This window comes from Erithacus rubecula (genome assembly GCF_903797595.1).
Source record: "Erithacus rubecula genome assembly, chromosome: 2".
NCBI lineage: Eukaryota > Metazoa > Chordata > Aves > Passeriformes > Muscicapidae > Erithacus > Erithacus rubecula.
In genome coordinates, this window is record NC_136685.1 from 51,873,771 (window position 1) to 51,899,444 (window position 25,674).

The 25,674-nt window shown below is 37.2% G+C and overlaps 1 protein-coding gene across 7 annotated transcripts in view; it reads left to right on the forward strand.

Annotated features, from left to right (window-relative positions):
• The window catches only part of LAMA2 (laminin subunit alpha 2), a 332,349-nt gene that overhangs the window by 112,481 nt on the left and 194,194 nt on the right, over positions 1–25,674 (forward strand). For all 7 annotated transcript variants that reach the window (XM_079297887.1, XM_079297888.1, XM_079297889.1 and 4 more), the window contains exons 5-10: positions 6,423–6,602; positions 8,714–8,803; positions 11,013–11,130; positions 12,484–12,662; positions 14,325–14,424; positions 22,653–22,813. In XM_079297887.1, the coding sequence (XP_079154013.1) occupies positions 6,423–6,602; positions 8,714–8,803; positions 11,013–11,130; positions 12,484–12,662; positions 14,325–14,424; positions 22,653–22,813 (828 nt within the window). The remainder of the gene's footprint in view (positions 1–6,422; positions 6,603–8,713; positions 8,804–11,012; positions 11,131–12,483; positions 12,663–14,324; positions 14,425–22,652; positions 22,814–25,674) is intronic.

A 25,674-nucleotide genomic window follows, 5' to 3' on the forward strand; every position in this document is an offset into this window, starting at 1 on the left:
GCTAAGAGATAAGAAAATAAATTCCAGCAAATTAAATGTTAAACTGCAATAAAGATGTGAAAAAGATTCTGAGTGACTGAGTTGAAATAAACCTTTTTTTAGACACATCAGATTCAGGAAATCTGCCAGAGAATTGGTGGGCTGAGAGATGATCAAAGAGCGTTCAAGAAAGATAAGGTCATCGCTGAAAAACTAAATTAATGATTTGAATCAGTTTTTTCTATAGAGACTGTCAAGAGGGCTTCTGCACTGGAAACATTATTTACAGGAGAGGAGTTGGAGAAACAATTGCGAACTAGGTTGTTAACTGAAGAGGTGCAGAAAAAATGGATAAATTGAATAGTAAAGGGGAACTCAAGGCTAAAATAGGTGAATTATAACAGTTATTATTTAACTCCTCACTGTCAGAAATTCTCAGTATCTGAGAAGCATGGAGTGTGAAATGAAACACTCTTTATTTGGTAGAATTCGTTAGTCATTCAAGGAAACTACAGATCTGGAAGCCTGATACCTGTGCAAAGCTAATTAGTAATAAAGAAATGAAATGAAGAATAGAGCTGGTAGAAAGATACATTTCTTTGTTCCAATTTCAGAACTGGAAGCATTAAGTGAGTTTCGATCTAAAACCAGCAAAGGAAGAATCTCTTTCCCTACAACATGCAAATTAGATGAGAAAATCCTAATTAAGTGATAGTGCAGATATTGAGAGGTGATTTGGATTTAAGGTCAGACTGAGTTTATGGAAATCTTTTGAGACTTACCAGATATATAGAAAGTATCTATAGATCAGCAAATCCCTGAGGAAGTATTATGTATGCTTGCCTTAATCTTCCTGTTAGCATGCTGGTTTGGATGCTGCAAGGGGCAGAGCTGGATAGGTCTTTTGGTACTGGCATGGTCCAGAGATTCTAATGTACTTGAATGTCCTTTGAATATATTTGGTAGTGTCCCCGTTGTTCTGCATTCTTGCAGGCAATCAAAAAAAAAAAAAAACAAAAACCCCCCAAAAAAAAACCAACCAGAAAAAATCAAAGAACTGTGTAATAGAAGCATTTGTTGATAATGTGAAATTTAAGATAATTCCTTCTATTAGCAGCTTATGATACTACATGAAAAGTATATATGAAAATGAGTGTTGCTAAAAGCAAAGTAATACATTTAAGAAGAAAAAAAGAATTATGCACATGTCACTGCCCACCCAGGGGGACGCCAGATGTCAATGCCCACCCAGGGATGCCAGATGTCACTGCCCACCCAGGGACGCCACGTGTCCCATCTCTGAGGGTCTCTTCAAGTGTGAGACCTCCCCAGAGAGGACATGCAGGTGGTCACAAGTCTGGTTCTCTCAGAATCTCCAGCAAAAAAAGCAGCTTGAGACGACCTTGTGTTGTTTCAGGGCTGTTTATTTATCTTATCTTTAAAAATGTTTCTGCCAGCCCGACACAGGTCCGCTCCTCAGGTCAACCATTGCAGAAGAACCCCTGGGTGGGCTGTGCCAAGGTCTTTATTCTCTAAACCACATATACAATATTTACAAATTTTCCCCAATGCCATGCAACCTCTTTACAATGTCCAGTTCTTTCCCCATCCAATCTGTGGTTCCCAAACTTCAGCATAGATGACATGAAAAAAAAGGAGGAAAAATCCCACCACACCCAGGATCCTCCATCTTTACCACATGGCCCTTAATATAAACAATCTAAAAACCTACTTATACTACATTCTAATATTATAATTTACACTCTACTCATCATTATTTTCTGTGTCTCTTCTCTCAGCGTTGGCAAATTCTCCCAAGGAGCCAAATCCAGCCCCTGCAGCTCCTGGACAGCACTCAGGGGCCTCAGAGAGGTCTGCTAGGGGGGTCTTTGCATCCCCAGAGGAGCCAGGGAAATACCCTGGATTCCCACATGCATGTATGCTGATGGGCGAGTCTTAGACTAAATTCTCTTCAGAGTAGAGAACTTGGAACATCCTCCACAGTTCTCAGATAAGAAAAAGTTGATTTATCATCATACCAAATTTTAAAAATTAAAATATGTTGACTGCTCACAATTTTCTGAAATTAAAAATTCCAATACTTTCAATTAAATAATTATGAATTCCAGGTTTAAAAGGAAAAAGAAAACAAACAACCCCACCACAGCCAGTTATTTTTGTTGTTTTGGGGATTTATTTTAAGAAGCAAATTTCATCACACTGGGACAAGTGTATGTAGTGATGATAACCAGAAAGGTTGAAAGAGGAGTAGAAATATAATATAGAAAAGGGCAACTGGTAGACATTAAACACTATGACTCAGATTCACAATGTGGCTCAGGAAGCCTTTAGACTGAGTAGTCAGAGGAAATGATCATATTGTATTAGAGGGATCAGTGCCTAAATACTCTCTTTGTTATAGTCCTTCATAACCACTTCCTTCTGGCCTCTGTTGGAGATTCCTAAAGATTCCATTTGTTGGAATACAGTCATGGACAAATGCCTTGTTAAGGAAAAGTTTTCTTTAGTTGAAATCTGAGTATCTTTCATTTAGAATCCAAAATTATGATGATTATTTCAGTCTTGGAAATTGTAAATAAAAGTTGTGCATAAAACCTGAAAAAAAAATCGACATTGTTCCCTCTTGAGGACTTGGATTATCCAAGTCATAGCAGCCCAGTGGGTGGATGAAGGTATTAATATTTTCCTGGAAGACTCAGCTTTGGATCTTTGCTCTGATGTAGAACTGTGGAGTGGCTCATAATGCAGCATGTGCACAGCTAGCACTGGCCAACAGCACTGTAGCTGATTTGGGGAAGGGGGACTAATCTTCACAGGAGCTGTACGTGAAGTGCTGTGATGGTCCTATATGGCATGGGCATAGATGCTTAGGGAGGATTGTGTTCACTGGGACAGTTTTCAAGTCCAGTTCAAAAATACTTGGAGGACAGGAGCCATGAGTCTTGACTGAAAATGCGCTGTCCTGGGAACACTGTCTTAAAAACAGGTGCAAGATAGTGGAGGGAGATGAAAAGAGTAAGTGTCCTCTGGAAAAACTTAGTGACGTCTCATTGGGAGAGTCATATTGAAAATACTGTAAATCTAAATCTATTTAAGCTTCTTTAAATTAAGATTCTTACTGTGTTTTTCTGATTAGTGGCAGATGTTCCTAAAGTATTCTTAATTTTTTCCCTATTCTGTTTTCAAGGAGCAGGAACAACTTGGTTGGACAGTTTTCAAGTTGATTCTAAATGTTTCTAGGAAGAAAAGAATGATTTCATCACAGATGTTTATAGGAGGAGAAATAATTTAGAGGAATTAATTTTGCCAGTGTAAAATTTTCACTTCAGATTCATTTTGATAAAGCTATCCAGTTTTGAATTTTCTAGTCTCAGTGTAATTTTGCTGTACATACCTGAGCAACTGCAATATTTCACGCAGGACATAGTTGCATTTCAATAATTATGTGAACTTAATTGTTTTAAAATGAAACTGTGAAACATTTAGACAAAGCTTAGAAATGGAAGTCATTATCTTAATAGATTAGCCTTGCCAAATAGATGTATTGCTGGCAGATAGATATTTTCAAAAATAGTGTGTATTCTAAAATGAATACCTCAAGTTTTATTTTGTTAATTTGCATTTTAGTTGTGTAAAACTACCATTCCAAGGAGGTGAGTTTTTCCTCCCATCAGTGTCTGAGGACTAAATTTGTTGTTTTAAAAATAATCAAAAGGTATGACTGCCGATTGTCAACTGTATAATTTGTGGTCAAACTGTGTGATTAATACTTTTAATTCTCTGTGGGCACTTGCTTCTTTTGATACATGGGATTTCACCTGCATTTTTCTCCCTCCCATGCCCTAAAATCTTTATTTTTGTCTTTTTGAAGAGATATTCAGATTGCCATGCTGCTTATAACCACAGTTCTGTTGTTCTATCAGATTGAGTAAGGCACTACTTTAGATTTATTTCTTCTTGATCTCTGGAATATCAAAGTTCAGTGTTTAGTATTCTATTGCTTTAAAGCATAACCCATGTATGTTTGCTGGCTGTATAAAAGAAATCTCTTGGATCCTGTTTTCAAGGAAGGCAGTAATGGTGTGAAAAAATGCTCTGAAGAAATATATTTCCTTGTGCACAAGTAAATATTATGCGAAAAAGTCTTTAAGCATGTGTTTTTGCTAAAATTCATCTCCTTTTGGGAAGATCTGTCTATTTCCACTTGACTTTTTGCCAGCTTCTTCAGGCTTCTTTTGAAGTTTTCTCTCCACACATGTTCTCTTTCTTTTCACCAGGGACTTGAGCAGTTCTCTGGTCATGTGTTTTTGTCCTATTTGTAGCCAGACATTTCTTACTCAGGACCTCCTCCTTGCTTCCTCTGGGGTTTTTATTATAAATTTTTCTTTGCACCATGTCTTTTTCATATCATTTTATTGTGTTTGTTTCCAGCCGTGTCCTTTATTTACTTGTAGTCAGGAGGAGAACTGAGTCAGAGCTCAGTGACTGCATTGTTACAATCTGAGTAGGAGGTGGTGGTGTCACCTGTTCCTGGAGATAATGGCAGAAACCCAGAGGTGCTGATTCATACACAGACAAGATGGAATTGATGTCTGCTCCTGGCAGAGTGGTTCCCAGTGATTTGGTGTGCCTGTAGATACAGTGGGGCAGAATACTGGACATGATGAGGTTTAGGGTTTCCCTCTTAGTAGTAAAAATCACAGTATTGCAGAATTGTTAGGGTTGGAGGGGATCTCTGAAGAGCATCTAGTCCAAGCCTTCTGCCAAGGCAGAATTACCCAGGGCAGGTTACACAGGAATGCATACAGGTGGGTTTTAAATATCACCGGAGAAGGAGATGTGTGACCTCCCTGAGCAGCCTGTTCCAGTGCTCTGCCAGTGTCAATGTGAAGAAGTTCTTCTTCAATACTTAGGTGAAACTTCTGGTGTTCAGAGACATTGCTCCTTGTCCTGACACCACGAAAGAGCCTGGCACCATCCTTGACATGTGCCTTTGAGATAAATGAGTGAGTTGATAGTATCACATAGGCAGTGCAAGAGAGCAGTTGTTCAGTAAGTCTATCCATCACCTCCAAAATCTCCAGGAAACAAAGTTGTTGCTTTCGTGGGAGCAGTAGATTTACAGTCTCTTTCCTCAGTGTAAGGCAGCCACTGCTGAGTGAGTGCCAGCTGGTGTTTGGAGTGCAGCTGTTTGCCTAAACCAGCAGTGATATGACCATGTTCAATGACAGAAAATGGCTGTGTGGCCTGACCTCTCACTAAGATCACTGAGGTATGAGGCAACACATGTTCATTGCAAAGAATAAATAGTTCTCTTATTCATTCCAGTGTTCTGCACATTTGGCTTAGCATCTGAACACTCTTTCAGTGTACCAGCCTGTAATAAAAATGCCCCAATTAAAATTTAACACTTGAGAATACAGGAAAATTAATGGTTTCTTTCCTCTCTCCCTCTAGGTGCTCATTAACAGTATTTTGCTATACTTGACATGCTTCTTCTTGTAAGCCTTTTCCAAGAACAGTTCTGAAGCAGCCCATCTGCTTTATTTAGTAGACTCAGAGCTAATGTGTGCCATGATCAGCTACAAAGACAGGAAGGGAAGAAGACATCTTATTTTGTTGCCTTGCCCTTGATGCTTCAGTTGAGGTCGGAGACTCTCTATGAAGGAGCCACAGAGCTGACCTAGAAGATTTCTAGACTTTAGGACAGGCAGACAAAGGGACAGGTAATCTTACAGAAGCCACAGTATAGGCAGAAAGTGGTAAGGTCTTTGGAAAAACAAATGCTAAACAAAGTTCTCAGAAGTGATAAAGACTTTCCTCAGGGACCAGGTGAAAACAGTTGCAACCCAGGAAATTGTTTCACCTTGCTGAGAACAGGATTCAAAGGAGAAGATGTGTAAAGAGACAGTGGGAAAGAGAGGTGCTTATGAATGCTGATTTTGTCTCATCTAGTCATTGTAGTTTTCAGTATTTCAGAAGTTCAAAAACCTTTTGATGATGATAACTCTAAGAGGTGCAAACTGACTCCTGTTGAATTCTGAATCCCATTCCAAGTATACATTCCCTTAACTCAAAATTTCTGAACCCATTTGGTTGCATGATTACCTGTTTTCAGACTAGGGGAGGAGAAGTGAATTGCCTGTAGCATGGACACTGTTTTAGGGCCTGGGTACACATATGCAGTTTGTGCTACAGTCTTTGTAGCTGATGACTTTCCTTGCTCTAAATGTTTTTATTATAAAGACTCTTCATAGCTGATGTCTGTGGGCACATGGAATATTTTGGGGGAAATCTACTTTCTAAGTAAATAAGTTATTCTGCACGTACAAATGCATTAAAACAATAACTGCAATGATATTTATTGGCCTAATCTTCACAACATTGACATGTAATTCCTTACTGCTTTAATAATTTTTCAGATTCACACTTCTCTAATTAATGGACGACCTAGTGCTGATGATCCGTCACGTGAATTACTGGAGTTCACCTCTGCTCGCTTTATTCGCCTGAGATTCCAGAGAATACGGACACTAAATGCTGATTTAATGATGTTTGCACACAAAGATCCAGCTGAAATTGATCCCATTGTTACAAGGAGGGTAAGTTCTGGCAAGGCAGCAGAAAGGCACGTGTAGAAGTTCTCTTACACTTGTAAGTGCTGTACCTGGCCATAGGGAATTCTGGGAGATGATGATTACCTGTTATTATCTTTCAAAATCCTGGTGTTGGAGAATTCCCTGTGCACTCTAATTTGTTATCTTTTCTAGAGCAGAATTAACAATTTTACCTTTTCTGCTTAATGGTGCTACTAACATAAACACCCAGATCCTTTGGCTGCAAACATTTAAATGTAGCTACTTGGCAAGTATTTGCTATTAGCATCTCTTGCCTTTTCTGCTGCTCAATCCTTTGCTACATTTAACATGCCTTGAACGTTCCCTTTGAGTAGAATTTCTAATTTTACTATATGTAGTAGTACAGTCTGAATGCAACACTTTTAGCATTTTCATATGATTGAGGGTAGCAGTAAACATTTTTGTGTTTTGCTTTAGCTTGAAGGAATGGATACAGCATTTAAACTTGCACCATACCCATGCTCTGGTTTTCTCCACTGTGTCTTGTGTGTACAAGACCATTGTCTCCTCTCTCTGCAGTCTTTACTTCTTTCTAAGCCATATCTCCCTGTTGTTCTGCTGATCAAATGTTGTGTATTATTCTTGTTTTCCTCTGATTTTTCTACTAAGCATTCTACTAAGCATGGGGAATATATAATATTCCTTTTAAATTTTTTTTTAATCACTTTGTCATCCTGTTGGTCATCATATTATAGTGGTAACCTAAACTTTCCCAAACAAAAATAAGTCCTGTTATGAAGGGGGGACGTATCATTAGTCTTGACTTTGGTTAATATCATTTGTCATCACATTTGTCAGTGATGGCTAAGTGATAAGACAATTTGCTTCTTCTGTTCCTCCTTTCTGATTTCCATTTCCTTGACTAAATGGAGAGTGCTGGGTATTTCTGAATGTTTGGAACAAGCCATTTTGTTTTGAATAACAAACCCAGAATCCTTTCCAGTTGAGTGCAGTTATTGGAACCTCTCTAATCATGAATACTGTGTGTTTATGTGTAAGAGGACACTTAGTAATCTGATTCTAAGTGAATAGGAATACAAAGTTGAATTAGCACTTTAAAAATTGCTCTAAACTCATGAAAAGTGAGTGCAGGATGATACACTGATTTCTCAAACCAACAAAGAACTGTAACTTCTGTGTGGCATTTCTCTATGAGACTGTCCACAAGGATTGAGGAGCAACTGAAACTTGCCACCCTTGTCAGGAAACAAAGGGTAGCCCCAAATTATATGTTTTATTTCTGTTGGAAGTTTAATTAGGAGTGATAAGAGTTCTCATTTTTGTTTTATATATTTATTCATGATCTGGTAAAGAGGTTGAACACTGTGATAGCGAAATTTACAGATGGCATATGTTTTGTTTGATTAGCCAGCTGTGAGCATGTTGCAGGACCCTTGTCAAAAGACAATGAATGAGTTTCACTTTTCACAGGCTTTCTGTGAATATGATATAAGGTTATGAGTATCTTTCTTTCTTTCTTTCTGCTTAGGGCTCTTAATCCTCACCAAAGAAAAAACAGAAATGGTCAAATGGCAGAAAAACAGGTCAAAAGTACTTAAATCTCAGTAATAAAGACTGTTTCATGATCCTTCAAAAGGCCAATACTGAAAAACAGTTCTTCTTTCCACAGTTCAGTGAACGCCCAAATTAGACTCACCTAAGGTGAACAAAGGTGTTTCATAGGCTTTTTTCCTAGCTTTTCTTCTCTTCCCATCATCGTGCCTTTTCCTTTTCATATTTTTCTGAAGAGAATAAATTCTATAACATTTGACTTTTCATTATCCAGGGTGCATATAGCCTTTTCCTATTCTCATGTTTTTGTATGCTGTGTATAAATTGACATGGCTTTTGTGACTTCAAACAAATGGAACTGTGCCAATTTACACCCTTTCTTTCACTCAGCCTGAATCTGTTGATCAAGACACGGCTTGGATTACACTGTCTGCTATATTTGTAATAGATCAAAAAAGAAATAAAACAGGACCTGACAGTTTTGTCACAAGAAATGAATTCTGCATTTTGACACCTGCATTTTAGAATCCACTTAGCAATTCAATTTCTGTTTTGTCTTACAGTATTACTATTCTATAAAAGACATCTCCGTTGGAGGCATGTGTATATGTTCAGGCCATGCAAAGGCTTGTCCACTGGATCCAATGACCAATGTATGTATTTTTTTTAATGTACCTTATTTATGGGGTGGAATAAAAAAACCCAAAAAAAAAAAAAAAACAAACAAATCCCTGACATTGATATTCTTCAGAGTTCTGTGAATTTATGTTTGTTTTTCACCTAGGACAGTCAGAAGTAGAGCCAGAATGAAACAGTGCTAGCAGCCAGTATAATAAACATTCATACAGTGTCAGCAGAGGCTGTCCTGAAATGAAAGAATAGGTTTCAGATAATTCATATTGGAAGTTTCCTAGGAAAAACACAAATCTGGGTTACACTGTGTAGCTGTAGAAATGAGCACTAACAGTCAGTCTTTCTTTTCCTTCCTGATATTAATCAAGATGTTTCCTAAATGATTGTCAAATATTTAATTGATGCTTGCAAACACATGATGGCTCTAAAATGGTGCATTGGCTATGTAGGAAGTATCAGTTGAACAATCAGTTAAGCTAATCTAGAAAATAATGAGCTGTTTATAATATCTTTCAAATTGTAGCTCTCTTTTTTGCACATGACCAACACAATAAAAAAAACCTAGTATAATTAATATTGAAATATGATTTGTTACTTATTGTCCAACTCTATGCACCCATTATCACTAATACTGAATTTCCTTTTTGCTAATATTATATGCCCCAGTGTGGGATCTCTTAATGTACTATTCATTTAAGTAGGAGCTTTATAGGATTTAAGTGAAAATCATGTTTGTATGTGGCATTAAGCCATTATGTAGAAAATAATTTAAAGAAATGACAAAATCTTATACAGAATACATTTAGAGTTCTAAGCAATTTCTATGGGTCCTTGTAAAAATTGAGTAAACTCCTTAATGTAACCCTTCTGAGAATTTTCTGTAATGATATGTACAGCAAGTGTTGAACTGTTGTTTCAGATGCCCTTAGTGATGAAACTGCAGCATTGTCTCTGTGCCATCTGTTAGAATCAGGCCTGCCTCAGTAAATAGGTGCTGCTACTGAGATTAATACATACTTCAGATAATTTGGCTATTAGATAAAATAAAGCCATTTTGACAAGCATGATGTCCTGTTTTGCAGGGTGTCAAATACGTATTTGTTTTCTGACCAGTATAAAAAGTAGTGTAAGTGAAACAGCTAAAGCCAGAAGAGATTTGGAGGTTTAACTCTCCAGGGATATTCTTCAGACTCAGCCATGCCAAAATAGGCTTATAAACATTATGACTGTACTTGTTAGCAGCAAGAATCTTTCCCTTAGCATTATGTGGAATAAACTTGCTGCAACTTCCTGCCATGATTTTCTGAAGCAGTCCTTGAGTTGGCCTTGTTTTGCAAGATTTATACTTTGTCCTGTGAGCCATAGAGTTTCTCTGGCTTGCTGGTTTGACCTTGTGTGGCCTCACAAGGACCACAGAGAATCCCCTTCACTAAATAACTATGGGGAAGGCAATTTTTACTTTTCCTATCAGGAAGGCAATTTTTACTTCTCATTTTTCCAAACTGCAGGGGTATTTTTACTTTTTCAAGCTGCCTCTGTGGCTCAGGGAGTTTGGGTGTTTCTTACAGTAATATTTTCATGCTGAGACTAAGGGGGTCTTGTCAAGAACTTTGAAGTGACTGAAAGGCTGGACTTATGCTCATCTATTATTACTTTAAACACTCCTCCTATTCTCCCCATAGAATTAGTTAAACAGTTGGAAGGTGACATGATAAATTGACTTATCCAGTCAAAAAATAATATAAAAGTATAAAAAAAAGGCAGTTTGTATTGGATCAACTAACAGAATTTATTTCATTCTGCAGCAGCAGAATTGATGCATCTAAGGGAAGGGGGGGATAATGGCTCGCTCTTTCAGGAGTCAGATCAGTTTTCCTGTATCCAAGGGCTACCTGTACTTCAAAGTATTTATTTTATTGGGGAGCTTTCTCATCCTCCTTTCTTTATCCACTTGGAATTAAACTCTCCTGCATTCTTAGATTCTCCTTAGATCATCTGGCCAATTATCTTCCTTTGCTTTGTGGCTTTTTTCTTCAAATAGAGCTATAGAAGTTAAACACACTTGGTGAATGCAGGATACATAAATGAATAAAAATGAATAAACAAAGAAATTACAGAGTAGAGTCATTCTTAATGTTTTCATAATTTGAACTGGAATGCATATTATGTACATGGACAGATTCTTCAAATCATCACATTGTGTAAATATTTGTTTTCCTTTCAAATTAGAAATCCGTCTGTCAGTGTGAGCACAACACATGCGGAGAGACATGTGATCAGTGTTGTCCTGGTTTCCATCAAAAGCCTTGGCATGCTGGCACTCTCCTGCATAAGCATGAATGTGAACGTAAGTTGAAAGCAGTACAGAAGAGAAAATTTATTGCCACTGCTACTGAAAACTGAAATTGGGTCCTACGTGATTTTGCAGTTAATTTGGTTTCTAACCACATTGGTTTATGAATAACATTTGATGTGATGTTATTCACTTAATTAGGCTGGTTCAAAAGACTTAGCAGAAAAATTACATGTGGAGTTGTGGTTTTCTTGAGCACAGAGTATTTTATTGTTACATGGTGATACTGGGGAAACGTTATATATAAAAAATATTTTTGTGTAGTTTTTAAAATCATAATAGTTTTGTTTTGATAAAACAATGGGGCTATCTCCTGGTAAGTAAAAAAAAAAAAATCTCTCTACTGGTTTTTCATTATATGAAAGTTTACTGGCATGATTTCTGAATAAATGGCACGTTTTTATGTTATAATGTTCATCTTTACTGAAACAAAATATTTTTATATGATCAAAATGCAAGCTGAGTGTCTGATTTTTTTAAAGAGAAAATACAATATTTCTAGTTTTCCAACATGGAATGAAAACATACCTTGAAATGTCAACTTCCCACAGGGTGGGAATTTAATTTTCAGATTTATTGTAGTAAGGATAGTTATAATTGAACTTTAACATTGTACTTCCAAAGGTCACATACCACTTATATCTCTGAACATAATAAAATCTAGTGCTCCATTACGCTAAGTGTTTATTCATTTTTAGGATTTCAGCTATAATTTTATCATGGGTAATTAAAAATAAATAAAAAGGAACAGATATGCCCATATTTAGAGTAGCCATTGTTTATTTATGTCCCATAATCTTCAGTCACAGAGGTCTTTGTTTTAGTTGGGACTGTGTCTGAACTGGGAATGCATTATGGAATGAAAGCAGAGTGCATTTAATTTCATGTTTAATTTTTAGAGACACTTACACCCTGTTCAGCTCTCAGTGAAATGTTGTACTTTCTTGGTGGAAACAGTTCCTTGGGATCTCGTTTCGATGTAAAGAGAATGCCTCACCACAATGCTGACAAGCTTTGCATTTCTCTTTATGATGAAATGAATTTTTTAATACAATGGGGAAAGTGGTATTATAACTACCCTTACTACAAAAATTTTATTTTAATTATTTTAATTTACTCATGCCATTGTTCTGCTTTCCTTTCAACTCCTCATGAACCATGTGTAATGCAACCACCAACAGGTTTCTCAGTTATCAATTTAAACAGAAAAAAAAATCCAACAAACTAAAACAAAACAGAAACATCATAATTAGATTGTGTCTGACAACTTCTGCACTTTTTAATACCTCAGTAACAGTGGGGCATCCCACTGCTTAACATTTGCTTAACACTTTCCTTCTCTTTTAGCGTGCAACTGTCACGGGAAGACTGAGGAGTGTTACTACGACCAGGATGTGGCAGACAGAAACCAGAGTTTGAACATCCACGGGGAGTACCTTGGGGGTGGAGTGTGTGTGAACTGCTCAGGCTACACCACTGGCATAAACTGTGAGATCTGCCTGGACGGCTACTTCAGGCCAAAAGGGGTAAATGCCTGCTCCCGCCTCCCTGCGCCGCAGAGCTCGGCGCCCAAACCGCCCCTTCAGCAGGGCAACAGCTCGTCTTGCTAAAAACACTTTGGGCTGCCATTTCATGAAGGTTAACTTCCAAACCTGACAGTGCAGCAGTTGCTTTTCACTGCTGGAAATGTGTAACGTTAATGCTCGGGGAAATAGGAAAGTGAATTGTGTTGATTTGCAGGAATGCACTTGAGGTCAGGGCCTCCAGCTAGTATTTCAATTTAATTTAAGAGAGGATATGGTCCTGTAAACAGAACTTTTGCCTCAGTAATGAATTTCAAGTTTTGTTATCAAAGTTCAAAGAAATATTGCTATATTTGATATTGATGAAAGAGAGACCGTAATTTCTATTTTTAAAATGCAGTGTAGAATTAATAATAACTAAAATTCCACAGCGTTTCGTGAATGTCTTTAAATTTCAGTGCAGTGGAAATTGCTTTTTGTATTTCATCATATAAGACTGTATTTTCATCTAAGTGGAAGCTGTCAAAAGATGAATCTTATATTAGGTTGTATTGTCAATATGGGTCATTCTTGTGCTTTAGACAGCTACACTATTAGTGTGTGTTTGAATTGCTTATATTTCATCTATATATTTTCAGTTGGGTAAATAATGGCCTTTAGTCTGATTGGTGTTCAATCCTCAAAGAGAAAACATCAGCAAATAGCAGTGATTACGTTTTCCCTGATAGACTAGATTTAGCCTTACAACTTGAGAAAAGGAGTACTGAGAAACGATTTCTTCAGCAGCAGGGTACTTACTTGACTTTTTCCTCTGTTTTAAGTTATTATCCAGCTAAAAGATTTGATATATATGTGTGTGTTTGTGTAGTTTGTCCTCAGTATGTGTATGTATTTAGTTCATGCAGAACTTGTAATTTGTATTCCGAGTGTGATATTAGACCAAGGTTTAAGTTTGGTTGAGGTAACCTCTCAAGAACAAAAGGAAATTGTTCCATGGTATAATAGTCACTTTTCTTCACTTACCTTTTTGCTCTCTTACTAGCTAACATTAGTTAGTTTTTTATCATGCTGACCAGAACAAGTCATCTTGTCAATATTGCTTTACATAGTAAATGCTTAAAATCTACTTAATTGCATTAATTGATTTTGATTATATAAGGTTCTGTTATGATTTCAACACCTAGTATTTTTTTAGTTGAAGACATTTGCATCCGAGTCACTATATATTTCTAAATAAAAATCCCAAATTGAACTTTAATAGAATCACAGAACCTGGAATCATTTATCTTGGAAATGACCTCTCAGATCAAGTCCAACCCTTAACCTAATACCAGCAAGTCCACCACTGAACTATGTCCTTGAGTGCACATCTACACATCTTTTAAATACTTCCATGGATGATGACTCCACTGCTTTTTGGGGCAGTCCATTCCAATGTTAGACAACCCTTTTTGTGAAGAAAATTTTCATAATATCCATTCTCTGGTGCAATTTGAGGCCTTTTCTTCCTGTCCTAGTCTGTATAAACTAAGTTTATCAGTTGTCTCAGCTTTTTTAAAATGTAAGCCACCTACATAGAAGTTGTTCTCTCCTTTCAAGATGTAAATAAAAGTTCCCAATTATTGAAAGTAAGTTTTTTTTCATCTAATATCTTTGTTTTTGTAGGTGTTGCCAGATAACCCAGATCCATGCCAGCCGTGTTCCTGTGATCCAAATGGATCTTTAAATGATACTTGTGTCAAGGATGAGAAACATATGGAAGGAGGTAAGATCCCTCAAATACAGGGATGTTAAAGATGAAATTCAGCAATGGTCAAAGAAATACTGAATCACATTTTTGGTATCTTTAACAAGAAAAAAACCCAAAAGATTTGGTTTTGGTTTGTTGTACTTAATTTTTTTAAATTTTACTCATGCAAACAGTAATCCAGCTGCATTGTTTGGAGTTTTTTTTTTTAAACTCATATTCCCAATTTGTTGAGGAATTCTTTCAGATTCATAGCTGGGAAACTTATATATATTTGGAAGAATATTGCCATTGGAAAATACTGAAGAATTTTGGCATTAAAGAGCTTTTTTTTTTTTACCATGGAGATTAAAACTCATGCAACAGTGATGTTATAATATCTTTTCCTATCTAAGCATGTTTCCATTTGAAATCTAAAAATTATTCTTGAAAGGTATTTATTTGCCTTCTGTGTTATTCATGTAGGATTAAGATTCTTACCATAGCCCTGTAAAAGATGTCTTCACATAGATAATTAACTGTTTGTTGGGCTTTGGAAACAGTGAATTGCCATATTTTTTTGGTTCTTTCATTGTAAAACATCTGAAGATACTGTAGGAAGATACCAAAACTCAAGTTCAGTTTTAAGAGATTTATAAATTGGGCTAATTAGAATCTATTGATGACATGTAGCAATCCTTTAAAACAGAGATCAATAGAACATAAAGGCAACATGGCAAAGAAGCAAAGACAGGGCCCATAATCTACTGTAACAAGCATGTATACTGATTGCATCAGTTCAATAAAGTGATGCTGTTCAAGTGGTATCTCTGGAGGGCTGATCTTGGCCAGCTGAAACTGCCCACAGCCTCTCTCTCACTGCCCTTCTCAGCAGGACAGGGGCAGAACAGAAGATGAAGTAGCTCATGGGCCAAAGTAAAGACCAGAAAATCTTTTGCCAATTATCATCCCAGGAAAACAGACTTTACTTGGGAAACTTATTGCCAATTTAAATAGTTCCAGGTAGGGATAAGCAAAGACAAATGTTAAAAATACACCTCTTCTACCATCTTTTTTTTTCCCCCAGACTCAATGTCACTTCTTGATTCCAGACTTCTCCTCTGCCTCCTCCCCCAGTACCACAAGTGATGCAGGGTGATGGCATAGCAGTGGTCATAGCAGTTCCTCCCTGACACTCCTTCCTCCTCACACTTTCCCCCATCTGCAGTGGGGGTGCTTCCCATGGGCCTACATCCTTCATGAAAAACATTTTCTCTACCAGCAGTTCTCCATGGGATGTAGTTCCTTCAAGAAATATCCAACATTTCCTTCATGGACTGCAGTGTGGACATCTGGTCCAGCCTGGTTTCCTCCAGGAGCTGCAGGGATATATCTGCTCTGGACTTAGAGCTTCTCCTTCCACTCCTTCCCCTTCTCCATTCTCCGACCTGACTGGCTGAGGGGCTTAGCTGTGTGCCCTGATGGGAGCTAGCTTTGTCTGGCACAGAGCATCCCCATCCCCCTTACAGAAGCTGCCCTTGCAGCCCCCTCCCTGCTATCAGCATGGATACCCAGTGCAGTGTTTGATGTGGCATGATATGAGAGACAGTAAGAGCAGAAGGGAGGATGAATCCCAAAGCTGGCAAAAATGCATCGACTCTCCAGTGCCTGTACCAAACCTATTGATGAGACTTAAACATGTTACAGATGACAAGCAATACCACAAAGGAGCCTCTCAGACTGTGATTTTGAGATGGGGACTGATTAACTAAAAAAAGTGATGTCCCACTTGCATCTTATGCAGCTGCTTGGTCTCAGTCCTGTCGCTGCTGCAGTCTCTCTCTTTTCCCACCTTCTTTTCTGGCCACAGGTGCAGGCCATCCTCCTGGGGCCTGGCAGCTGATCAGCACTTTATAGGCTGACAGCTCCTCTCTCATAAGAAGAGGAAAGGAAAAGGATAGAGACATTTTTCCATCTTGCTTGTCAGCAATGGTGTCCTTAGGAGGTCTCAAAATGTCTTATGCCTCTGAGCCTTCAGCAGATCTATACCATCTCATGGTTGCTTTCTAAATCTGCTTACACTTTCTGAATCTAACAAGGTGGTACTCTGCTTTGACACCTTGTTATGTCTCCTTCTGCCTTTTCAGTGCTCTCATCTGTTGGAAAAATTCTTCTCTTGCCTCATTTCTGAATATGTCTAGGAAGAGAATTAAGCTCCTGTTTGGAACATTACCTTGTCTTTCTAGAGAATCAAGAAACAAGTCATGCTAACATATTGAAGATAATGTCTTGGATTATTTTTTCTGATTTTCTACCTTTAAATTTTATTGCAGGTAGCCAGTCCTGCTCATCTGGCCCCAGGCATTCAAAGAAGTTGTTGAATCTAGTTTCTCCAGTACTGAGAATCAGACTTATTTTGTTTCTCTTCACAAAATGAACACTCTCATCGTTTTCTGTCTTGGCTATAACCAGCTTCTCCTCATCTTCCTGAGACTTTACTCATGCTGCTGCAGCTGGTTGGAGGCCTGTTGTTTTTGAGCATGTTAGAGAATTCTTAATCTCTGTTGAATCTGCTATTTGCAACACATAATCGTTTTTTCCTTTATTCCTTTCTAAACTAATTTATGCCTTCTGTTTCCAAGTTATTTATTGTAGAGGTTATTCTGTGTGTTTAAACTATTTATTACCATATGTGACAAGCACAATTGTTTAGATCATGTCATCATGTATGGAATTTCCTGCCCAAATCAGTCCATGCATTTTTTCTTGGGACCAGTTGTCTGTGTCCTGCTCAGGCTTGGAAGTCTAGACACTGCACTGTCTGGACAGTGGACAGAGGAGAATTTTGATATCTATCTTATTATTTGTCTTTTTTAAGACTACAACAATAATAATATTCCAGCTCTACATATATCTGGACATCACAGCTATTCTGCCTACAATGGACTTGCTCTTTGTTCTTACTGTTTATTTGCCCTTTTTTTTAACTTGTACTAAATAAGGTTCCAACAAATTAGGAAAACTGTTTACTTCTTGCTGATTATGTTTACATTTATGTTTCATTTATGTTTCTTGAATCAGTCTGTAGTGTCTTATTCAATTACAGTCTTGTTACTGTAATGCCTTATTCAACAAAAAAGACACAATAACGCCAGTTGAAAGGAAAAACCTTTCTAATATTTGTTTTAAGAAGTGATTTCTGTGGCAACAGAAGTAGTTGTTTTAGAATCAAGAGTGAGTCTGGATATAATTTTTAGCATAAAACTATCCTGAAAGCAGATCACTTCTGCCCTTTTTTCCTTCTCACATTTGTATTCAGTACATCGATAAAATTGTTTTTGCTGCTTACTGCTCACCCTAGGCAGCAATTGAGTTTGAAGCACTTGTGAGTGTTCATAAAGGAAAGGGTGGAAAACATGATCTGTCTGAAGGAATCTATATATTCAGCACTGAACCAGAATGAACACTCTGAGTGGGTTGAAAGACATCTTAGGAGTCACTGGTTGGTTGTATGAGGATACATTGTTTGCTTGGTATAGGATGGGAATATACTTTTAAAATGTGTGCTAAGTAAATGCTTTCAGAGAGAAAAAGACATTAAACTAAAATGGAAATATGATGGAAAGGAACATCACTGGGGATATGGAGTTATTGTGAAGAGTTCTGAAGTAAAATAAATTTGGATTCTCTACATTCTCTGTTCTTGAGTACAGTAGGTAAGCAGCAATTAAAATGGAAAATTGTAGCAAATACCACAAAAAACTGGTACATTGATGAAATGCATCAAGAGGATTTAAATGACTGCATCCTGTAGTCATAATCAGGTTTTGCTAGATAAGGGCATATAGAAGCTGCTTTACAATATAGCATTCATTTTTTCAGGAAAGAAAGAAGTATTGTTGTATTTTATGTATGATTTCCATTTTTATACTGTGTCTCAGTCAGTAGTCTAAAATCTAATATTATTATTGCTTGTGAAGTATATTTTTGGTTTTGCATCTTCAAGAATGCTATTTGAAAATTCTTTCATGGTAGTTCTATATCATATGCTCTGGGAAATATAAAAAAGAGAAACTTAGGATCAATCATAAAATAAACTGATGAAGATGCCTCTAGGTTTTGTAACTGAAAGGCAATAATTCTAAAACTGAACTTGTCCATCTATATTCAACTCATCCTAATAATTGCTAAACTTGAACTTACTTGTATTGAAATTTTCCATACAGAAGTGAAGGTCTAACAATTTAGAACTACTCTGTGCTCCATAGTTAAGGTTTTTCCATTAATTGGTGCTTCTGTTTCAAGCTCTAATGGCTAGATTTCAGCAAATAGCCATTTTACTTGGCTCTTAAGCACCTGCAAGAACTGGCAGGTTTGGAACCTGGCAGAGTTTTGTGACTCAGTCTTCATGGCATGCTATCTTTTTTATCCCCTATTGCCTATTTATGTACAATATAATCCCAATGCCAGATGTTTATTTTGCTGACAATGTCCTCAGACATTTTAGGATAAGTGAGATCCAGACATCTCAATCTTTATTCAGGCTTTGTACTACTTTCCTCAGCAAGTAGTCTCACTGACTTCCATGAAATTATTTTTGAAATTTATGTGCTGTTGAACAGGAGTGAAAATGACAAGAGGCCATTCCTAGGATTGCAGGTTTTTTAAGGGTCTGGTTCATGCTTTTGCATTCACTTATTTTTGTGCAGTTTTGAAAGACTTCTAGGCTAGGAAAAACTGACTGGTAAAATTCGTATTTCAAGATGACTCATCCTCTAGGATGCATTTTCAAAGCCTCTGTATGCTGAAAGACAGGACAGAAACTGATAATATGCAGGGAGAAAACAGGGGAAAATGGCTTCATCAAATAAAGCCCCATTCAAACAAGACCTATGAAGTCACATAAGACCAAAAGCAAAAGATGTCCTTCTTCTGAAATATCAGTTAATTACAAGAAAAACAGAAGACAGACCTGAAACATCTGCCCTAAATTGAAACATAGTTAGACTGTTGACATAGTGTACATTACACATGCACTACAGCAGCCTCATCACTGGGGACACTGAGGAATTTACACTCTGTGTAACACAGGGAGAGCTGAGATCTCACAAGGGCTGTAAATGAAAGAAGGTGTGGAGCCAGATGGAGTATGCAGGCTAGCTGTATGAACGTATGACAGGTAGCAGTCTCCTGCCCTCCTCTGTCTCATGTGGAGTGTGAGGTCTCTTGGTAAATGGTGTGCTGAGGTTATCCATACCTGGATGTGCTGTATAGGAATGGGGTGAGCTGGGCTGGTGACAGCATAGAGTTTTCAATAACTGCGTAGAAAGGAAGAGCAGGAGAAGGAATGGTTCTTGTTGGGGAGCTAAAAAAAATGGGCAGAGTGTGCAATGGAGGAAAGACTATAGATATGAGTATTTGGGAGCTCCGTACTGAGAAGTAATTGAATTTGAGCTTGCCAAGACTTGATTTGTGAGATATGAGCTCCTGAAGCTCTCAGATGGTGTGAGCTCCCTTAGAAAAGTCGACTTGCCTATGTCTTTTACTGCTGAACCCTGGAGTATAGCTGGCTATTTTCATCTGGAAGGAACAAAAGTTTCTCTGTTCCAAATTGTCCAGTTAGGATGCATTGACCCAGATTACAAAAGCTTGTGTCCTGCTGTGCTGTGGGGCCTTGATGGTAGCTGTTTAAAAGGAGAATAACTCAGAAATTTGAGAACCAGCTGGGCCAAAGGTATCAAAATCCATGGAGCACATCACTTTTAGATAGTAAGTAACAGAAATTGAAGCACTGAAATTCTGTGTATAATTAGGACAGATCAAGAAGGTAACAGTTGATATGATGTGCTACAGGAGATCAAAGAGGCTTCAAGGTTAGAGTAGACAGATTGAATTTCACCTCTGTATAGATTAGCAGATAATATAATTTAAAACTCCTGTAGGTGGTGGCTGCTTCTTGAAATAGCTAGTTAGAGAAGCCATAAAAAGGATAAGCACCTCTGGATTTATGCATGAGGGACTGTTTTAAACTCTCCTCCTGAAGGGCAGTCAAATGCAACATTCTTGTAGGAATGAGAAAGCCTCCCTGAAAAACAACTTAATCAAAACAAGGAAATCTATATAAGGAAAATAAAAATGAACAATCCAAGACTGCTAATGGCAGGCTTAAGGTTTATAGACTGCATATTAGACATTCAGAGAAGATGCATTTCTCTGGTTCAAAATTATTCAAGCAATGCAATTAAGCTAACAACAAAAAAAAAGAGATACATCTTTTTAAACAACCAAAAGAAACTCCCTGAAAATCAGAAGTTATTTCTAAGTGAGGATAGAAGAAAATAATATAAATTGTGACAAATTTCAGGAGTCATACTCTTAATGATAAATACACATATTTTAAGGAAAAATAAAATGCTTTGCTAATGCTTAGAATTTGCTAAGAGGTACTTTTTCAGATAATTCAGAATCAAACAGTGTGCTAGAGATTCAAATAAAGTAGGAGTTAAATATGGTTTAGGCGTAATCAAGTTATAAATGGAAATCTCAAGAAAGAAAGGGACACAAGCTATATTAATTCTTTTTACCAGTGAGTAGAATAGCTCAGGGAATTTCCCATTTGGGAGTCTTCATTCATGGGGACAAGTCAGAAGAACTGCCCCAAAAAGTGTCAGGTTTAAAGCAAGCTGATAAATGCAGAATCAGAATTTGTCAGGCATATAGCATATTTATCCATGGCTTCAGGATGAGTTGAGTAGTTGAAAATTGAGCTGCTTGAGGCATTAAATGTAGCTTATAATATTTTTTAAAACAGACATTAATGTTAAATAGACACTGTTTATCCAAAAGAAAGACAGGGTGTTTCAGGAAACTAGAATCAGAAAGTCTGGTTTCTGTTCCCTGGAAATCACTAGAACTACAATAAAGGATTTATACTGTTTCTGAAATGTGGCAAAAATGGGCAAAATTCAAGAATAGGGGTTTTCTGTAGAAGACAGTCTGCCTTATGAATCTTTTTGAAGCATTAAATGAATATGTGAACAAAGACTCATTTGATTAATATTGTATTTTGATTTTCAAAAGGTTTTGACAAGATCTTTTACCAAAATCCACAAAAGAAAGTGTAATAGGATAGGGAGAAAAGGTTCTTTCATGGCTTAGTACTTGGTTAAAAGAATAAATGGACCATTTTCACTGTGATGATCAATATGAACTGTTCAAAATATTCATATTTAACCTGGAGAAGGGATGAGTAGGAAGGTGGCAAAGTTAGCAAGTACAAAATCTTTCAGCATAGAAAAATGAAAGAACTGCAAAATGGATCTCAAGATAGTGAGTGGCTGGGTAGTAAAATAAATTATGAGTTTTTGTAGCAATTACAGGAAAAGTAGAACACTGAGAAAAGTAGTTCTACTTGTACAGTGATTACAGTGATTTCTGAATTATGCACTATCAATTGTGAAACAGCTCTTGGACTGTGCCTCAGGTCGTCAATTCAGTTCTGTCTCAGCAGTAGTAAAAAAACATCAACAGGGCCTTAGGAAATACTACTGTTTTTTAACAAAAAAACTAAAAAATAATCAGAAAAACTAGTCAAACCAATCTACACTATGCACTCCTTCTTCAAATAATTTATTAGAACTGAAAGCAGTGCAGAGAAGGACAGCAGAGGTTTTCAGGCATACCAAGCAGTTTTTGTGTAGAGACACTGAGTAGGCTTAGGAGTTTATCATATATGAATTAAAAATGTCGGGTAGGATATGATGTATATTGAAATCACAGATGGCATGGGTAAAGTGAATGGTTACTTACCCTTTTCTGTGATATGACGATTAGATGGCAATAAACAGAGATTTAACACACATCAGTGTTTTCTTTAACACTATGCAAGACCAAATGTGAAATTCCCTGTTAGGGAGCCTATGGATTCTGAAAGTAAAAGCATGGTGAAAAGCCTTTAGATGAGTTAATGGAATAGAGGGCTTTCAGGGACTATTAGATGCAAGAAAGTAGGGATATGTTTAGATTTTCAAGATGTGCAGATTTCTGGAAACTCAGAATTGAAATTGCTGTATACTTGCCCCATTCTTACATTTTTCCTTCTGGCCTCTCTCAGATGATTCTGAGTTTATAGATGGTGGTGTGAGCAACAGTAAACACCCCCTTATGTGAAACCTACCAAAGGTGTTGCTTTGAGCACTCTAACGTACATATCTGACAATAATAATGACAAATGGAATATATCTCATGTTTTCTCCCTCTTCCCATAGATTTGTTGCCTGGTTTCTGTCACTGCAAGACTGGCTATGCAGGAGAAAGCTGCAATCAATGTGCCCTGGGTTATACAGGATATCCTGAGTGCCTGCCCTGCAACTGCTCCCTTGAGGGCAGTGAAAATGATGACCCCTGCATAGGTCCCTGCATCTGCAAGGTATGGATATTGAATTATTCTGAGCCATAGAAAGATATTAATGATGCTGAAAGATTGCATTAATGCTCTTTTATTGTACCAGAGTATTCCACTGTTCCACCTAGCTGTGTTAGTAATCTATGTTAGCCACTTCTCAGAACACTTGTTCTTGGTCCCACAAAATCGTACCTGGTCTTGCATCATATCTGAACTCACTGCAATCAACATCAAGTCCTCAGAAATCAGTAATGAAGTAACAAAGCCTGTGAATCATTTGCTTCAAACTCCATCCTCATCAACTGAGAAACTATATGTTTACATTGTTGTGGATTCTAAAACTGTAAATGTGATTTCAAAAAGAGAAAATGAAGTGAACTGATGATCTATTAGAACCAGAAAGTTGCCTTTTAGGAGTAGTCATTAGGGATATAAAGCATTTTTTCTTGTCTTGGAATGATTGCTTAGAGATCTCTACCATGTTTAAAAAAACAAAATCTATGCTTTCTGTATGATGAATTTCTTAATTTCTGAGAAGAAAATTTAAGGGAGTTTTTCTCTGTGTGCCAGTGGATACCTCCCTCAAACTATATCTTGGTATTTTATTGAAATGAAAAACATGTAAAGCGCATGGATCCACTTATAAAATAAAAAGCTATCAGAAAGGCTTTAGAAATGATTGTGCTTTGTAAATCACAGTCTAGTAAGTGACCATGAATATGCCCAAAGAACAGCTCACTGTACTGGGGATCAATTTTTCTATACTATACTTGTGGGAATTCCCTTCCAAATTCCACTTAACAAAATTAGTCACAAATGAGAATTTATAAGTACTTACATGACATTCTAAAATACAGGAATATACAAAAAATGCTTCGATCTCATGCTGCGGACACACACAAAGCTCTGGTTTGACAGCTGAATAGCACTGAAATCTACTCAGAGAATTAACCTTATCCTCCCTTTATGTAACAGCCACATGCTCTCTGTCAGTAATAAACCCATCCATATCACATTTCTAATTACTTAGGCATCAAGTCTAGAAGATCATAAGAGGGTGATTTTGCTATGTACTGGCTTGGAATGGAGCTTTGATGAAGATGTATTATGCTAAATACCAGCTAAATACTGCTGAATGATTCTTCTGATGTTACTCATGTAAAGCCAAACTGACCTGTTAGTACATGCAGACCCAAATGAACAAATAAGGAATAAAAATAATTGTTCCTGTCCCAGAGAGTTCTCATTATATGCAATTTTCCCTCAGTGTTCCTCTTTTGTCTTCCCTTTTTAAGTGGTTGTGGGAGAAAAATGATACCTTTTGTAGATAGCTGAGATACAGATACATACACATTTAATTTCACTAGCAATCTTCAAATTCAAATCAAAGCAGAATATGGGCAAAGGGACACTGAAATCATCAGATTAGTTATGCTCCATATGAAGAATAAAGTGGGATGTCTGGTTAATAGCAGGTCTTAGGAAAATGCTTCCCTTCTTTTAATCACAGCTTTCAATTACCCATGATGGGCTGTAAATTTGCTAAAGACAGTTTTCTTGTAAAGGAAGTCACTGAAAAGCAGTCCTAACTGTAAGCAGCAAAATGCAAAAAAGTGGGTGTTGGATTGTTATCTTTACAACAATAACTAGAGTAAATTAAAATACTGGAAGGAGGGGGGCAATTATAAATGCCTTTTTTCATTAATTATTGCACCTTTATGAAGATGTGTGGTCGAAGTATCATCTTTGGATAGCTTAATACTGGACTGAAAAGTATTGAGAAATGCAAGGGGTTGCAGAAACATTGTTTTATTTGCTGAAGGGTAGGTTAGATCTCCTTTCCAATTCTGAGTTTTATTTATTTATTATTCACTGAATTTGCTGTCTAGACAATGGCATTCTACAGGTTTTACTCACAGTGATGTTTGTGACTGCAGAGTGGGCAACTTTGCATTTAAATATGTTTGGTTTGCAGCTCTCTTTTAATTTTCTCCTTCCCACTCTGCACACACTGAGCACATCAACACGGTATGAAACTTCTGGGACCGGTGTTCATAATTGTGGTTTCTTAAATACTGGGTGAGGGTCTCTGTGCTCTGGTTACACATGAAGCATGAGTAACTGGTTGATTCTGACGTACCTGTGGCAGTAATATGCATTGATTAATCCCAAGATTTCTTGTGAAAGTGTAAAAATGCCAGTCTTGAGCTGACTGAGATGTTGAAGTTGAATGTAATTGACTTATAGCCTTGAGTTTTGTTAAAGATATTTGGGGTTTGTTTAATGGTCTGTATGATATTATTGAAGAGGAGCATAGAGACAGAGCATAGATACTTTGCTGCACATATTGTTGCTTTATAACTAGTGGTGAAAACATTATTACATTTTCATTGTATCTCCACAGGTCGTTGCCCTTTCCTGCACATCATCTCTATTTTCTCTTAATTCATATGTGCTATCCTTTCTCCCCATACCTCTACCTTCTTTGCCCTATTTTTGCCAGGTTTGCTACATCTTAACCAGGAGGCTCTCAAATGACTTTCAGTGAATTTACTTTAGAGCTGTGTATTTTGAGCTATCCTAGAGAGTGTAGGCAGGATTTTTATAATGTGTTTGTTCTCTGCTGATGTAGAGCCAACAGTTCAGTCCTGTGTGCATTCCACAGAGCTCTGTCTCCAGGGTTAAAGAGACTGTGCATAATACCTTTGAAAGGGGAAGAATTTTCTGAGCTCTGTTGGGGAAAATACTGAATTACTAAGCCAGCATCACATCATGAGCCTTCTGCCACACACTCTGTGTAGCAAGCCTAGCTTTAATTTTGCCTATAGGACAAATTGATTTATAGTGTAAAATGGTAGAATATAATGCACAACGTAAGCTTTTTA